Here is an 18,166-nt window from a genome sequence, read left to right on the forward strand (position 1 = left end):
TTTTTATTGCAAGGATAAAATAACACAAAGTATTTCTATAACAGTGCTCTTTTTCTCACCACGCACAAGAAACCCTGAATTCAATCTGCTAGAAAAAGCGTGCAACAGAATGGAAGAAAATGTAGCAGTCTAAAGACATGCTTTGAAAAGTTGGACTATTTTTTAACTTGGAGTATCTTAAAGATGTAAAATGCAAAACCATCAAAATGCCCATCTAAATGTGTATGGCTTCATTTCTGAGAGGGTTTTACCATACAAACTTTCTAGCAGCTAAAGCAAATTATGCTAATTAGAGCATCACTGCTAAAACATATCTAAACTAATAAAGAAATAATAAATAAAATAAATGAGAGGAGAGGATGAGTAAATCCTATAAAAGTGGTTAACACTCAGTTGCTCTTTTCCCAGTAGGCGCTTAATGAGGGACAGCGGGATGTCTGGGTTGTAATGGAGACACTCAGCCAAAGTTCAGAAAGCTGATGAAGTCTTTTCACTGAAAATGTCTAACCTCTGTTTGTATGGCTGATTACAGGAAGAGATGGAGATGGATAAGAATGTGTGTGTGTGTGTGTGTGTGAGAGTGTGTGTGTTTCTACTCACAGTGGCATGAGAGATGGTAAGAATTCCTCCTTTAACTGAGCACTTCCTCCTCTGCCACACCTTCCTCAATCTACAACACAACAATTACACCATATAACACTATTTATAACTGAATGTGAGAAATTGTATTATACAGTGGTACATAAACATGTGCGTATCTAAATGAGAGAGAGAGTGTGTGTAAGTGGCTCCTACCCATCACTCTTCTTCATCAGATAACCTTTCTTCTCACTGCCAAACTCTTTGTTTCCCTGTAGTTGGTGCATACTGTAGCCACCTTGTTTGCACTGAGAGTCCTGCTCCAGAACACACACACACACACACACACACACACACACACTCTTAAATACCTATATAATCACCAGTCCAAACAGATACACTAGAATCCCTAGACAGGGCTTAAAGTTTTGGGCAAGTGCCGAATTATCGCTATATCTTACGTTCGTTGATCATGTAAATGTATTTTTATGCATTTCAAACTTAAATATTTGGTTTACATATACATATATATACACACACACATACATACTATATACATACACACACACAGGCGGCCAAAAGTTTGGAATAATTTACAGATTTTGCTGTTTCGGGAGGTAATTGGTTCTTGAATTCACCAAAGTGCCATTCAACTGTTCAGTCTAGTCAGGACATTACTGATGTAAACAACAGCACCATCACTATTTGAAAAAGTTATTTTTGATCAAATCTAGACAGGCCCCATTTCCAGCAGCCATCAATCCAACACCTTATCCTTGAATAATAATGCTAAATTGCTAATTTGATACTAGAAAATCACTTGTCATTATATCAAAAATAGTTTAAGGCAATTTGGTTCGTTAAATTAAGCTTAATAATGTCTGTGTTTGTTTTTGAGTTGCCTCAGTATGCAATAGACTGGCATGTATTAAGGTCAATATTAGGTCAAAAAAGAAACAGCTTTCTCAAGAAACTCATCAGTCAATCGTTGTTTTAAGCAATGAAGGCTACGCAATGCTTGAAATGACCAAAAAACTGATGTATTCATACAATGGTGTGAGACAAGACTCAGGGTGCAGGCCTTATGGGAAGAATTGCAAAGAAAAAGCCACTTTTGAAACAGAAAAACAAAAAGAAAAGTTTAGAGTGAGCAAAAGCATTAAAGCATTGAGCTTTTGTGGGATCAGCTAGACTTGTGCATCCCTGAGTCTTCTCTTTACTGTTGTACATGAAACTAGTGTTGAGCAAGTAGAATTTATGGTGTATTTCTTTGAAGGCATGATGCTTGCTTTTAATTAGTTGTATTCTGACACGTTTTTTTTTTTTTTTTTTAAATAGATAGGTGAGATATTTTCCACCAATATTTAATTAACGAAGGACATAAAACATATTGGTGGCGAAGAAAAAGACAAGGGCAGTGACCCCATTGGTCAGAGATAGTGGGCAAAAAGATAACAAAAGGTATATAAATGAGAACTAAAGATGATGTAGTCAGAACGGACAGCTGACCAGTCTCAAGTTTGTTGGTGTTCAATAAACTACAACTTTGGCATCTGGAACTCAAGACTCCGAGAATTCTTGTGCAGTTCTTCTTGCAACGTAGAGAGATTCTTCGCAATTTTCCACAACAAATTCAATGAAGCTGTCAGCTGAGGACATGTGAGGCGTCTATTTCTCAAACTAGAGACTCTGATGTAATTATCCTTTTGTTTTGTTGTACATCTGGCCTTCCACATCTCTTTCTGTCCTTCTTAGAGCCAGTTGTCTTCATTGAAGACTGTAGTTTACACCTTTGTATGAAATCTTCAGTTTTTTTTGCAATTTCAATCATTTTATAGCCTTCATTTTTCAAAACAATGATTGACTGATGAGTTTCTAGAGAAAGTTGTGCATTCTTTGCCATTTCTGACCTAATATTGACCTTAAGACATGCCAGTCTACTGCATACTGTGGCAACTCAAAAACAAACACAAAGACAATGTTAAACTACATTTATATGAACCAAATATCTTTCAACTGTGTTTGATATAATGGCAAGTGATTTTCTAGTACTAAATTATCAATTTAGCATGATTACTCAAGGATAAGGTGTTGGAGTGATGGCTGATGGAAATGTCTAGATTTGATCAAAAATGACTTTGTTCAAATAGTGATGGTGTTGTTTTTTACATCAGTAATGTCCTGACTATACTTTGTGATCAGTTGAATGCCACTTTGGTGAATTAAAGTACCAATTACCTTCCAAAACAGCAAAATCTGTACATTATTTATATATATATATATATATATATATATATATATATATATATATATATATATATATATATATATATATATATATATATATATATATATATATATACACACTGTTGAGCCCTTGATATACATACTAAAGCTGTTAAATGTAATTTAGTAGCACAGTACTTATGTAAAAGATTTAAATATAAACCAAAAGTAAATGTGTACAGTACATTTGTTTTCAATCTATTCACAACCTATTAAAAACATCAGCTTCATCTGTCATCCATTTATTTACTTGCACACAATGATCCATTACAAACACACTGCATGCTGCAAAACTTACTCTTCTAGACTTCAATCCACACAGGCAGCGAGTAAGAGAGAGACATGGGAGAGGGTGTGAATTGCATATCATATGATAGACACGGAGGGGTATGTTGGTACTGCTGTGCCATTTAAATGGACCCATTTAGTACATTAACGCTAATTTACAAAACCATACAAACCAAGCTGCATCTTCGAATTATCTTAACCAGAGTATTTTATTGTAAATAAATGTAAATGGCTGTGTAACAGTAGTAACCACAGTAAAAATATATATTATTAATGTATCAATATACAGTACCGTGCAAATGTTTTAAGCACTTTTGAAAAATGTCATATGGTGAAATTATTTTCAAAAGTAATGCCATAAATAGTTTTAATTGATCAATTCACGTCGTACAAAGTGCAGTAAACATAAAAAAAAAGCTACATTCATATTTTGTGTGACCACCCTTGTAGTCAAAATAGCACCAATTCTCCTGGGTACACCTGGACACAGTTTTTTAAGGTTCTTGGCAGATAGGATGTTCCAAGCTTCTTGGATAATTCACCACAGAGGTGTTTAGGCTGTCATAATTGCATCTGTCTCGTCTTGTCCCAGACTGACTCGATGTTCAGTGGGGGGCTCCCTGTTCTTCTATTCTTTTCACAAAATAAATGTTTGGGAATCTAAAATGTATATTATCTATTAACACACTAAAGCAGAAGATAAAAATAACCATGTAAAGACAAATGTTTTTATGAAAATCTTTCAATAAATTATTTATTTTTTATTTTCCTAATTAAAAAGGTCACAGAACTTTTCTCTGAGCAACCAGAAGTTTCCAGCAAGCCCTATTTCATACTGGCTACAAGCATGATCATTGGGCAAATTAATTTTTCAACTTTTTTTCAGATTTCATTATATGTGGTGTTGTGGCATTAAGCAACAATTTAGAACACTATGGGCCCCGATTTACTAAAGGTTTGCATGTATAAAAACATGTGCAAACTTGATAGCATGCTAAAAAAAGTTTCAAGCTGATCTACCAACATAGTCTTTTAGAGATCGAGTCTTTCAGATGCGCAAAATAGCACAACTTGGCAATTTTTTGTTTCCCCGACAAAATGCGCATAATAAAAGACAACCTAGATGCAAATTAATCAGAGCAAATGAATACAAATGAAAAGCCGGTATTAATTTGATTTGCAATGTGCATCATGCTGTCATTGTGACAAAAAGGAGACTTTGAGAACAGATATGTGAAATTAAATAAACTCATCAAAAACTGTTTTATTCGATTATTTTAAAACTCGATATCATAACTGATAACATCATAAGCCTACTAACAAATTATGCGCAAATTATGTCATAATTTAATGTTTTATACAATGTGTTTAACTGCAGAAATATTGCGAAATATTTTAAGTGGCTGTTCTTTCCAGTAGGCAGGCTGATACACACCTGTATACCAAAAAGGTTTCATCTTGATCCCGTGAAACGAACAAGGAGCGCAAGTTCTTTACCTTGCAGCTTCCTGTGTCTCTGTTGTGTGCAGCTAACTTTGCCATGGTCAAGATAATAGTGGTTTGAAATTCAGATTTCAAGTATACATCAGTGGTGTGATGGCTTAACGTGTACATAATATTGTATTTTCTTTGTGAATTATGAACATTTCAAGTGAAGATTGTCATGTGCATTCTCATCAACACTTGCTAAATATCAGGGATTTTACCATGATATCATACAATCCTATAACTGTATAAACATTTCTTAGTAAATTACCTACAAAACGGCCACAACACGCACATGTAATTTCATAGATTGTACAAGCAAATTAGCAGTTATTTGAGATCTTAGTAAGTCGGGATCTATATTTTCTATATGTATTAGGGACGCATTGATAGTACTTTTTCTGCGGCGAAACTGATTCTGATAACAAATCTCTCCGCATCGGCCAATTCCAATCCCGATCAGACACCAGTGTTGTTGTTTTTTTTTCTTAATTTGTTTAGAATTATACCTAACTGTGTGGAACTGATTTACGTGTCAAAAAATACAAACCTTAAACCATATATTTTGACATTATAAAATATAGGAAAAAAGAAAACAATTACATAAATGTCCTATCAAGAAAAACTTTGTCTAGTCTACTGAAAAATGCAGCAGAAACATTAACAGTGAATTCCACTGTTTTCACATTGTATCTGGACTTTGAATATAGTGCACAATTCCTATGAAGTACATTAATGGTGCTTTTATGTCATTTTTGTAGCTTGACAATAATTACTATGACTAATACACAATATTGGATTTGAATCGGTCTCGTTGGACTGATCCTTTATCTGCCTAAAACACCATCATAGGAGCTGATACTGGTCCAGGTACTGGTATAGGTGCATCCCTAAAATGTATATTTAACTGTCAAGAACATTTCACACCAATATTAAAATAAAGAAATAAGAAATTAAACTTTGTTAAAATAAAATGACTCAGACAGGTTTTTGTGACATTAATCAATGTGGAACCTATTTTAAATACTCTATATATTTACTCTGGCAAAGCACATGTAAAAATAACCACCTTTGAAAAATATTTAACTCCAAATAAGGAATTTGATTTGCAATCAACAACTATTTTGTTTAGATAATCCAGAAATTACAATGGTCCCAAGACAGAACATTGAGGCACACCACACTCTCTGCCTACCTCCTTTTGGTCCACCTGTAGAGAAGATTTAATAATATCCCTTAGTGCCGTGAGCTGCTTTTTCTCTTCATCCTGTGTTTGTTTAATCTAAATCACACCAAAGGAAAATAAACATGTTACACGTTAACACATAAAACATACTGATGCAAAGCAAACTACAGTACAATATAACAGCCTTTATGTTTGCATAGATTTAAAATACAATCATTTCAGGTTCAATTGTGTGATACATACATTGTAAAGGTCAGCTGCTAACTTCTCAATGTACTGCTTGAGTTTATCTGCCGTTTTCAAGCCGTCTTGGAAAAAGCTGACAAAAAAAACACAATAAAATGCTCAAACCACTCTCAACAGAGACCAAGAATTTCTTCCATGAATTTTATAGAAAAGACAATATCATAGTCTTTCCATCAAAAAAATGTTTAGCATAAAGGTGAGCCGGAGTTAATGATATGTAAAAGTATAATGAGCTCATAAGCTCATGAGTGTATTGCAAAAGTGCCGATACATGTTACTAATTAGCAAGGAACAACATTTTATTGCATAAGTAACTGCAATACTTATGGACAGTTTTAAATACCAACACAGATGACTAATATAATCTCTTGCCAACACTAAAAACCTATCAAAACCACAAGAGTCAGACTGGGTGAGTCAGTGATACAGACACACATCAGGACCTGTCTGATATGTATATTTATGAGGTTTAAGCATGATTCTGCATTTGACTCACCTTAGCAAAGTATACATTGGGGGAAAACTGTAGAAAGCTTATCCAAGCCTTAAAGTGCAAAGTAAGCTTGCAGAAATCAATCGGACATGTTTCTGCTGATGCATCTGCAGGTCACAGATGCTAGCTTAGAATATCCTTAACCTTCTTTAAAATTCTTTGTCAAGGCTTATCACTTTTCAGGTCTTGAGGCCAGAGGACCAATAACACTTTCAGTATCGACTGTTATTGCTTTCATCTCATGCACATATACAGGTCCTTAATATGAATATCTGGCTATGTAAAACACATCTAAAAGCAAACATTTTACTTACTTGCACTGTGCATGGTAATACTTGATCAGGTTTTGAAGGAGGTCCACTCCTTTTTTAGTCTTTATTTCGTTCACTTTGATCAGGTACTGTAAAACAGACAGAGTTTGGTTCGCAAATAATGAAAAGGCAAAAATCAATACTCAAACCATCCTTATCTGGCACCAACAATCATCCATGTGATTCTCTAATCAGCCAATTGTGTGGCAGCTGTGCGGTGCATACAATCATGCAGATACGGGTCAGGAGCTTCAGATAATGTTCGCATCAACCATCAGAATGGGGAAGAAAAAGTGATCTCAGTGATATGGACCGTGGCACGATTGTTGGTGCCAGATGGGCTGGTTTGAGTATTTCTGTCAAAAACGTATGTGACCAGATCACATTTGAGGTGTAAACGGTAATACGTTCCATATGTATCCAAGCCGCAATGAAGCACACCCCTAACCTGTCAATCAACCGCTGTGCTAAAACAAGAGTTTAAATTTTGCCGGTTACGAGCTGCTTCAAAAGGAAATAACCGTCCGATCGAAACATTTTAAAAAGCAGATGTCTGATATCACCAAAGATGACAAGCACGAACACGTGAAGCTCCTTTAATAGAGATAATCCACTTAAATGACTGATAAATTTGCTTGATGTTGCGTTTGTGCTTAGATACAATTTCAGCCTTATCTGGAAGAAACAGCTCGCAGTCTTTTTCACACTTTTTATCTTTTCTGACATTGTTGCGCTTCATTATCATGCAGTAACATAGTGAGAGAGTAATTGATGTATGTCGTCATGAAACGGAGACCCTCCAAATCCGAACACATGTGGTCACAGGAGATGCATTTAAGTGACCAGGTGTAAACAGCGGTGTGTCTCACCTGACCACATGTGTTCAGATCACCCGAGATGCATCTTAATACCAGGTGGAAACGGGGCCATAGATATTAAAATTACAATAACAGATTCTGTTCCTCATATCCTAATAGAATGATTCATATCCATTTGGAAAGCATTTAAAAGCTAAGCCTTGATTATTAGCCATGTTTTATAGCAGAGAAAGACACTGCACACTTCCAGTGAATTTATTCAGTCTCCCTATAGTGTCTCCCCCTAGGTGATATCTAAACACCTCTGTGACAGCAATATACTTTAAATTACATTCCCTCCCACAAATTCTTAACAACTACTTACAAAAACAGTTTAGTAATTTGTTAAAGTACCTTCATAACTATCCTCCCTAAGGAACAAAGACAGCATGAATGTTATGATGGCGCTTAACACACATTTCTAGAATAATGAATAATGTGAGCCATCTGCTCTAGTGCTAAGGGAAGACATCTTTTTCATACAAAATAAACAGACCATTAGCAGTGAGACGGCAGTATTACATAATGATTTTGATTTATATCAGACGTCCCAATGACAACAGCTGCTGACTCAGTCCTAAAGCAGTAACATCGATACGCTGAAAACTCTTTAAAATGAACTTATTAAAAAAAATCCTACATAGCAAGAAACCCGTGTTTACATGGGATTTGGAATAAATAGGTTATTCTCTGCTTTTGACGTCAAAGCGTGAACAGGCATGCGCGCAACACTTGTGCACATTGGATAAGGCCGTAAGGTGTTTACATGCAATGCGAAATCAGGGAAATTGCTCTTACATTTTCTTTTCTTTCTTTTTTATTGTACCTGATTCCTGTGGCCTTATGCATGAATCCATTTTCAGAGGCTAACAAGGTAAGTTCAAATTCAGCTAGCTTCGTGCAACAGGCCTCAGAGTGCACATTATTCCAAAGAAATCGAAGGTAATTACTTGCTCCACCTCTGAAACAACTTTCCTTTTTTGGCTGATGTTATCTCTTTTCATTTGAAAATATGTCACATTATGGAAGTAAAATGAGTTGAGTATAGGGCTGGGTGTTATGGCAAAAAACATTATCATGATATTCTTTTTCATATCATTCGATATCGATATTTATCACGATATTCAATCACATTTGCACATTGCACATTTTTTTGAATTTCCAAAAAAAGAAGAGAAAACTAAATCCCAAACAGTCTAAATAGTCTTTACAAAACTGCATTGGGGAACCAGACACAGACAATGCAGTGGTGTCTGAGGGATCTTCTATGAAAATATTACAATATTTTATAGAGTTTATCAATTGAGTGCAGTTGGATATGAATGTTATAACATGATCTGTTCATTCTGAATCATAATGAAGGTATTTATATATAAACATATATATTTTTTTTCCATTCAAATTATTTATTTACATACAGATATTCAAGTATGGGGGCATAGAAGCCTTTGTGACTGAGGAATGATACTGTATGGGGGTTCATGGGAATCTCCAGAGAGGAACTTTTGAAAATGTAAAAGTCTGAATGGACCATTTTTCTATTTTCATTAAAGTGAGAAAGACTAGGCTACAAACTAGTAATTGTTTTGTCTTTCATCCTTGTCAGAGATGATGAAATCGGAGTAATTTCACAAAATTAGAACAGAAATCTATTTGTTTATTATTAAAGGCTTGGAACATGCTTATTAATAAAACTACATTTAGAAAGAAAAAACGTTATGGTCTAAATGCGCTCTGGAAACACGCACCTCATGTTTACTCACATGTGGGGAAAAGAGGATGTGGATGCGGCCTGGGACAGGGCATCAGTGAAGCATGTTTCAGTGCTAGAGACATTTAGCACTGGGTATTGATGAGCATGTTTCTGGATCTAGTATTTGAATGTTGGCCAGTTTGTTAACCAGACTGATTACAAACCTCACACATCTGCAGCTGGAAGAGCCGGCGCTCTTTCTCCATCTCCTCGGCGATCTCAGCTCCAGTGATCTCTGTTCGGATCATTCCGTGCTGCTTGGCATGTTCACGCTTTTCCTTCTCAATCTTGGTACTGAAAGATTGAAAGGAATGTCACCATAAACAGCAAAACATTTTGTGTATTCAATATAAGACCTTAAGAAAACAAAATTGGGAGTTTTAGCTTTTAGTTCATGTCTATTAGCTTTGAAGCCATATGTATGCTAGTGCACGCCTTAATGTTGACATAAGTCACTTTAAGAAGTTAAACAAATTAAAGTCTTTTTTTTTTTTTTTTCAGGAAAACAGACCACAAGAGACTCATCATATTTGTTTAAAATTTCTAAGAATTTTGCACAGTACTGTGTATATATTCTGCCCCAACTTCCAATTTCAATAGAAAATAAGTCAACACACGGGAAACAAAAAACTATGAAAAGACTGTTCATCAAGCCCTTTCATGGGGTCTTTAATGTGAACAAGCAGTAAAGTGCTGTGCGTATTTCCCATTAGTAGCACATCTGCAGGGGAAAATGATGATGACTCAAGTTTTTTGATGGTGCAATTAGATTGCTATAAAATGCATCTGATCATTTCAATAGCTCACAGACTCAAAGTATTCAGTCTGAACTCTGAAAAGGACAAATGTGTACATTGACATGCTCTTCTAACACTTATTGAACAATCAAACACACAAAAACATACAACTTAGTTTCATAGTCCTTCCAGGCCTTGTCAAAAGGTTTTTTCAAATCCTGTAAAAAAGGGAAAAACACAATATGAGCCAGTAGCTAGAGTCCCCCATGTCACACCAAAGATCCAGTAAAAAAAACACAGTAAAAAAAACACAGAGAGTGAGGTAGTGTATTAAAACAAAAAGTACCATCTACATCTGTGTTGAGGAAAGATATCTTATAAGCAGTAAGATAAACAGTGCATTAGTACGGAGACAGCCTAATGGCATCATTATTTTGATTAATATCTGGGGCAACAATAGGAAAAGGACTGATTATAGTCAGTACTAATGGCCATTACAGTGACTTGCGATAACTGACAGATCAATTAGCGGGCTTATGTGTTATGTGACTTTATATGTCAACTACCCATGTGTATTCAAGCCTGTGTGTGCATTTATGAGAACAAGTCTACATATATTTCTCACCCCCTTTACGCCTTTCAGGTCGCCCTTCAACAGAGAGTCCAGTGTGAAGGTCACATTATGACTTAAGCTCTGGAGCTGCATGAACACACAACATATAGACAGAGGAAAAACTGTGTTAATAAGATACATGACACTTGGCAGAACATAAGCACAGCACGGGAGAAATAAGAGCAAACATATCAAATACAGCCATCCACACAAAAAGCCTGTTGAGAGAGAGACACAACCCCGTCAGGATAAGCAGACCTGTAATGTCATTTGATTCTCCTAGACAGATCTTTTAAATTAATTAACATTAATGTTTCAGAACCAAAAGGCTTGATAAATTGGACTCAAATAACAAAAAGATGACACTCATTCTGAATACTGCCCATTTGCATGACCTTAAGAGAAATTTGCATCGGATGCAGAGAAAATAGCGCATAGTAATTATAGTCTAAGATCAGGCATAACATATCATTACATCAACCTTAATGTTTTGTTCGGGTTCTGATAGACACCAAGGTCTAATTGACCACAAACAGAAAGAACATTCGCTAGAACAGATCCCAGTCACGTTTCTGAAAAGTGCGTGCATAGTGATACAATAAAGGTTTAAATCCTCAATAATTTTAGTGTAATGATTTAGATTAGCCCAGAAGAACATATTTAAAGAAATACATTTTGTATTTATTATTTTGTATCTTATTATTTTTACATGTACTTCATTGGGGTCTCTGGGGCCCAAACATAAAATCAGTAAAATCAAAATCAACAAAACATGTGTTACTATATTCTACGTGCCTATTTGCCAAATAATTTATAGACAGCTTCTTGACTGACTTTAAATAATATTGTATCTGGCTACAAACACGTTAGCTTTCTGGATCAAATTACATCTTCAGAAATGCTGTAGAATCATGGAATGCTAAACCAATCGGATTGTGTGCAGATTGCTCCAACCAGTGGTGATAGTCCTCCATATTTGGGCAGAATCATGTGATCAATCAGTCTAATTACATATGGCCACCAGGAGATGGCGCCAAGTACATTACACAGATTCAATGATGACTCAAATGGCAAAGAATTAACCTCATTCTGTGAAATCTCATTACAAAAATAATGTCTGCAATGTTGTGATTGCATTTTTAATTAGCTATTATGTACAATTATTATGTTTTATTTGTTTGGAAAGGCTTCTGGACACTCAGAGATGTTTTTGGAGACAAGGATAAATTATATTTGTAATGCTTTAATGTTTGATTGCTTTGTTGTATCAACACAAAATTGTACTCAGTTAAAGGTGACATGATTTGTTTTTCACTGCTACCTTATTTACTCTGAGATATATAATGTCAAAGCGGAAAAAAGTTCATTTTTGTCAAAAGTTTTTTTTTGTCATTGTTTAGCATTTTCTTAGGTTGAGTCTCAGAATGTATCTCATGCCCCGTTTCCACCTGGTATTACGATGCATCTCAGGTGATCCAATCACTAGTGGTCAGGTGAGACACACCGCTGTTTACACCTGGTCATTTAAATGCATCTCCAGTGAACACTTTTGTTCGGATTTTGAGGGGAGGGTCTCTGTTTCAAGATGTGATTCATCAATCACTATGTCAGTGTTTTACTGCATAATAATAAATCACAAAGATGTCAGAAAAGACAAAGAAAGTGCGAAAAAAACAGTAGGCTGTTTCTCTCAGATGCATCTGAAATTGTATCCAAGTACCAATGTCAAGCAGAATTATCCATTATTTTAGTGGATTACCTGTATTAAAGGAGCTTCAGGTGTTCGTGCTTGTCAACTCTGTTGATATCAGACACCCTAAAGAAGATTTGTGAAGATCTTGTGATTGTGCATGCATCCGTTTTTAAAAAATGTCAGATCGGAAAGTTAGTTCCTTTTAAAGCCGCTTGTTTTAGTGCAGCAGTTGATTGACAGGTGATGGGGTGTCGCTTCACTGCTGCCACTATGCATACAGGACAGATAGATTTACACCTCAAATGCGATGTGGACACATGCATTTTTCACCACTCTGTATGTGTTTAGACCTGTATTTAGGGCTGACCATATGTGATCGGATCACCCAAAATGCATCTTAATACCAGGTGGAAACAGGGTCATAATCTTTTCTTTTTAGTTATAAGCCTTTCATTTTGGGTATGCCTCTGAAACAGGAAATCTGTAAAAACACCCTCGGAGTTTAAAGGGCTAAATTTTAATGCAAAGCTTAAAAGTTAAAACACTGAATTTGGCTTCCATTTCAAACAGATCATTTATAAAGCCACCCGAGAAGGCATGCTCAAAATATTTTTCATACAGCTGATTTGTGTGTTTATTACATTGCAGACATTGAGATAAATGTGTTTAAACTTCGAGTCTTTGTAGTGTACGTGTGTGTCTGCAAAGTGTATGAGATGATGAATAGCTTGTCTGGCTTATAATGCCTATGGCAAATTAAATGAACACCACTATGAAGAGACCCAGAGAAAAGTTGTTTAGTGCACTAACTTTGCTTATTTCATACAAGAGTGAAACTTACATAGATGAGAAAGGTTGTGATGTCAGATGGGGATTTAATTAAGAAATATCAAATGAGCAACACTGTTGTACTGAATATCAGCACAGCTGTTATTACTTGCAGCCTTGTGACCCGAATCACATTCGTGCTGATATTGGAGGTCTGCAACCCAACCCCGAGCCGACGGGTTTCGGGCTGGGTTCGGGTCAGTTTTTCAAGTAGGACTTCGGGTTCGGCTCGGGTTTGTGATGAATGAAAAAATAAACAGGCTTACTGAACTTCGGCAATGCTTTCTTTCCCCTTCTGCTCTAGTGTACTAAGGGGCTGCTGTGCCTTGTTAAAACTGTGTATATTTACTGTTTCAGTACTGTTCCGAATGTTGTCTATATACTTGCATAAAATACAGCCTATATAACAGTACTTGTAGGAGAAGAAATTAGATAGTAAGTAATTTCGGGTTGGGTTCGGGCTTAAAATCTGATGGTATAATTCAGGCCGGGTAGTGTCGGGCCACATGGTCTCACGTAAGGGTCAGGTTTCATTTTAAGGCCCGTGCAGACCTCTAGCTGATATTCAGAACAACAGTTCTGTTTGTCTGATATTGCTTTTATACAGTTGATTGTGATATCACTTTTATAAGTTAATATCAAATCATTTAAATTTTTAGACATAATACATTTATTTGTTGATTTTGTTAAAAATTATTTCAAACAAAGCAAAAGCAGGACCAACCACTGCATATGGCTGAGCAAAAGCACAGACTCTCAGCATGTCTGGAACACAAATAACAAGCAGAGACAGGTGGAGTGATAAAACAGTGAAGCGTCCATGTGCTGTTATATTAAATATCAGCACTATTGGATCACCTGTTGTCCAGTCAGATTAGAGGTCCAGAACTAAATACTATAAAAACCATAACTAAGTATTAAAGTCAATATTTCCACTCTACTCTGTCTTACTATTCTTCAGTGTCTCTAAATGAGAGCTCTTGTTTCAGAGTGATAAATACCACAGCTTACTGCCAAAACAGGCTAAAAGCATTGCTGCCAGACAACAAAGTGCCTCTTCTGAGAAAGAAAAAGAGAGAGAGAGGACAGAGAGAGAGAGAGAGAGAGAGAGAGCGAGAAAGAGAGCGAGAAGGTAGGAGAAGATCAAGAGAATGAATTTCACAGTATAACCACATGAAAAAAGCTACATGTTATTGAAATAAGTTGTGCTTGAAGACATCTTTGAAGCCTAACATGCAGAAAGAAACCAATTAGCTTAAAATCACAATGACAATAGTTACTTTACTTTCCAAGTACAGTGTGAATGCTGACATCCTGCTGTAAGAGACAAGCCAGAGTGTTCAATGTGTCTATATTTGAGCATCAGTGCTCCAGAGAGGCTGCATCCCTCAGGAGGGCATTGTGGAAATGGAGAGGATTAACTGATGACACAGGAACCAGAGGAAATGACTCAGGGAAATAGTAATGATGCTGTTGGCATGAAAGGATGACAGCAAGCGAGAAAATACACACACACACACACACACACACACATACAAAAGTTAGCACACTGGTGGAATAACGCACATCACTAAATTTGCCATGGTATAGAGAATTGCCTCTAACATACCAGCACAGTGGTAACCTGGTATTAGACACTTAAAAAGCACAAATATAGATATAGTACAAACAAACGAACAACCAAAAGAAAAAAAACAAGAGAATGAAAGATACCGATTAAACAAAAGACTGAACAAATGAAAGAAAGAGAATGACTGAAAGAAATAGAACCAAAAAGAATGAACAAACAAATGAAAGATAAAAAGAGAACATACAAAAAAAGGCAGAACGAAGACATGAAAGTTGGAATGAATGAACAAGTGAAAGAAAATAAATACTCCAAACGAAAGACAAAACAAAACAAACAAAAAAGAACAAACAGAGATTGAATGAATGAATGAAAAAAAACAAAATAAAGAAACAAAATGAACATACGAACAAACAAAAGAATGAAAAAAGAATAAACGCAAAAAGAAAATGAACAAGCAAACAAAATAATGCTGGAAAGAGAACAAATAAACAAACTAAAGACAAACAAGCAAAGAGAACGAACAAAAGAAATCACAAACAATCTAAAGAGGATAACAAGGAAAGAATGACAGAACAAACAAAAGACAAAGAATGAATTGAATAAAGACAACAAACAAACAAAAGATAGGAGAACTAACAAACAAATAACAGATCAAACAAACGAACGATAGTCAGAAAGAACAAATAATAAAAAGGCATGAACAAATAAAAATGTAAAGACAGAACGAACAAAAATATTGACAAAATGAACGAGAATGAACAAAAACTAAAGAGAACAAACATATGAAAGAAAAAATAAAGAATATTGTAACTATTCAGTGCCACTGAAATGATAAATATATCAAAGGTATTACCATTTGACCTTAACAATGCTTCACGACACAGCCGCAGTATTTTTTGTTAAGGGAAAAGACACTTGAGAGAGAGAAATGATAAAAACAAAGATAAAACTGAAGCCAGAGAGGTGAAAAATAAAGGAACGCATTCTCTCTCTCTTCTTTCAGCACGCGCTGAACAGCTGCGCAGTCCTGGAACACAGAGCGTCCGCTCACATAGATATGACTTCCCTTCTGCAGCGCTCGCCAGCATTCACACAGTGATTTAGGAATGTGTGTTTGTGTGTGAGTGAGAGGGGTGAAAAGGAGACACGTTGTAGCTACTGCAACTCCCACACACAAAATTTATGTCTCTATCTCCATGTTCCTGCCAGGAAGAGAGAGCAGGGTAGATTATAAAAGCCCATCTCACAAACACACATTCACAACAAACAATTTTCACATATTGCTATTCTCTGAATGCAGCCGCTTAAAACACCAAAGCAGAGAACTCTACAACCTGTGAAGATGCAAAGAGAAACACCCACATACACAAGCATGCACTTTAAGCTCTTTAGCACCTTTCAAAGACGCTGATTTGCTTTAAATGGATCTTGTATGCTACATTTAGCTATCTATGCAAAATCTAGCTACAGTTTGTCCGTATATTTGTATGTCACACATAAAATCTAAAGCAAAATTTGCAGTTTGACAGTTCAAGCCACGACATAAATCGTGCACTCTGAAAAACAAACATCTAACTTCTAGTATCAAGCTAAGTAAACACATTTGAGTTTTTCATCCAATCTTGGATGTCCATTATTTTGGTTTGGAGATGTATTCTCCACACTTTCACACAGAACACTCACCAGATTCTTGAGGAGGGTAGAGAGCTCTTTAGTGAGAGTGGAGAATTTAACGAAGGCTGTGCCCAGATCTGGATTATCCCGACTGATGAAGTTACTGGCAAATTTATCCAATGCCTGAGCGTACGTCTCCTCATTTTGAATATGATCTGAACATTAAGAAGCAAACATGATCACATACAAATCAGTCAGTTACAGTAGAATCTGTGAAAAAAGAGACTATCCACCATCTACAACTTAACATAATAGTTATAAAATTCTCTTGGGGATTGATAAGTAATGGATGTACAGTCGGTCATTTTCCCTACACCAACATGATGTGGTAATGTGATAATGTACAGTTAACTGTACATTATCCTACTTGGCTACTTAACACACACACAAATAAAATCATTTTTCAATTGAAATAATGTAATAGTAATTATAATACATGTAGCAGCAATAATCTTTCTGAATAAAATGTTAAGAAAATCTTTTGTCTCTGAAACAACTATTGTTTTCTGCTGATATAACTAAGGTTAGGTGGGTGGGGATTACATTATGTTTTACATTATAGAACTGTCATGAATGCAGTTTCATGTTGTCTTCAACATATTCAAAAATAATGGGTACTGGTACACAACACAGTAATATGTTTCTGTGCAAAAAACAATGTAAGAGAATTGTGTATGTTTAAACTGATCCTGCTCTGGTACAATTTTTAATAGAACGATATATGGATTAAACACTTATACCTGAGAGCAGCATGCATCTATATTGTATGTGCGTGTGAGAGAGATTAGGTGGGTGGGTGTGGGGGTGGACCCTGGCAACATGTTGATTCCAAATCTAATCTAGTCATTTGTTTTAACAGTATTACAGGCAGACTCCTCTACAGGCACTATAAATCTAATGTGTTGCCATGTTCATGATACTGCCTGGGAAAAATGTGAGAGATCATGAATTTGAAAAGCTGGTTTATTCGCATCATGCTGTATTACAGCATCAACAAAATTTGGGAATTTTTATTTGTGCAAGTACCTTGGCCTGAGTTATAAATGGCTTTGACGGATTTCTTGACCTTCTGTAATGAAGTTCTATCCTGATCCAAAGCCTGTGGAGATACAGATGAGAAACAGAAAATCACTGAAAACGAACAATCAAGATACGATGTAGGAAAAACAGTCACATAAGATACAAGGAACTTTGATTTAAAAAAATAAATAAAATAAAAATGGCTTTTATTAGGCTACAGAGTCTACATCACATGTAAAAATAATAATAATAATAATAACAAAAACAATTTCAAAAGTACTATTCATTCCCTTATGCATCAATAATATAAATAAGTGAAAAATAAGTGCACCTTTAAGTAAATAAAAAGTATTGATTAGGTCATTCCCTTATAGCAGATGTTGAAAAATAGACCAAAGATGAACAAATGCTTTAAAATGTATTCCATGTGTCCTTGCTTTCAGTAATACAATTTTTGCTGAATTCTCAGAGTTTCACAAGGGGGGCTCTAGTGACCATTAGCATTATCCATGTTCTAAGGCAGGGGTGGGCATACTATTTTGGTACA

At 35.6% G+C, this 18,166-nt stretch overlaps 1 protein-coding gene across 1 annotated transcript in view; it reads right to left on the reverse strand.

Moving 5' to 3' along the window:
* asap1b (ArfGAP with SH3 domain, ankyrin repeat and PH domain 1b) overlaps window positions 1-18,166 on the reverse strand; it is a 107,765-nt gene that overhangs the window by 35,239 nt on the left and 54,360 nt on the right. The window contains exons 4-13 of the mRNA XM_052114337.1: window positions 17,626-17,698; window positions 16,609-16,754; window positions 10,847-10,921; window positions 10,390-10,439; window positions 9,649-9,778; window positions 6,878-6,963; window positions 6,068-6,143; window positions 5,834-5,920; window positions 796-896; window positions 601-670 (exon numbers count right to left, since the gene is read on the reverse strand). Of these exons, the coding sequence (XP_051970297.1) occupies window positions 601-670; window positions 796-896; window positions 5,834-5,920; window positions 6,068-6,143; window positions 6,878-6,963; window positions 9,649-9,778; window positions 10,390-10,439; window positions 10,847-10,921; window positions 16,609-16,754; window positions 17,626-17,698 (894 nt within the window). The remainder of the gene's footprint in view (window positions 1-600; window positions 671-795; window positions 897-5,833; window positions 5,921-6,067; window positions 6,144-6,877; window positions 6,964-9,648; window positions 9,779-10,389; window positions 10,440-10,846; window positions 10,922-16,608; window positions 16,755-17,625; window positions 17,699-18,166) is intronic.

Source organism: Xyrauchen texanus, chromosome 41 (genome assembly GCF_025860055.1).
Source record: "Xyrauchen texanus isolate HMW12.3.18 chromosome 41, RBS_HiC_50CHRs, whole genome shotgun sequence".
NCBI classification, from domain to species: domain Eukaryota; kingdom Metazoa; phylum Chordata; class Actinopteri; order Cypriniformes; family Catostomidae; genus Xyrauchen; species Xyrauchen texanus.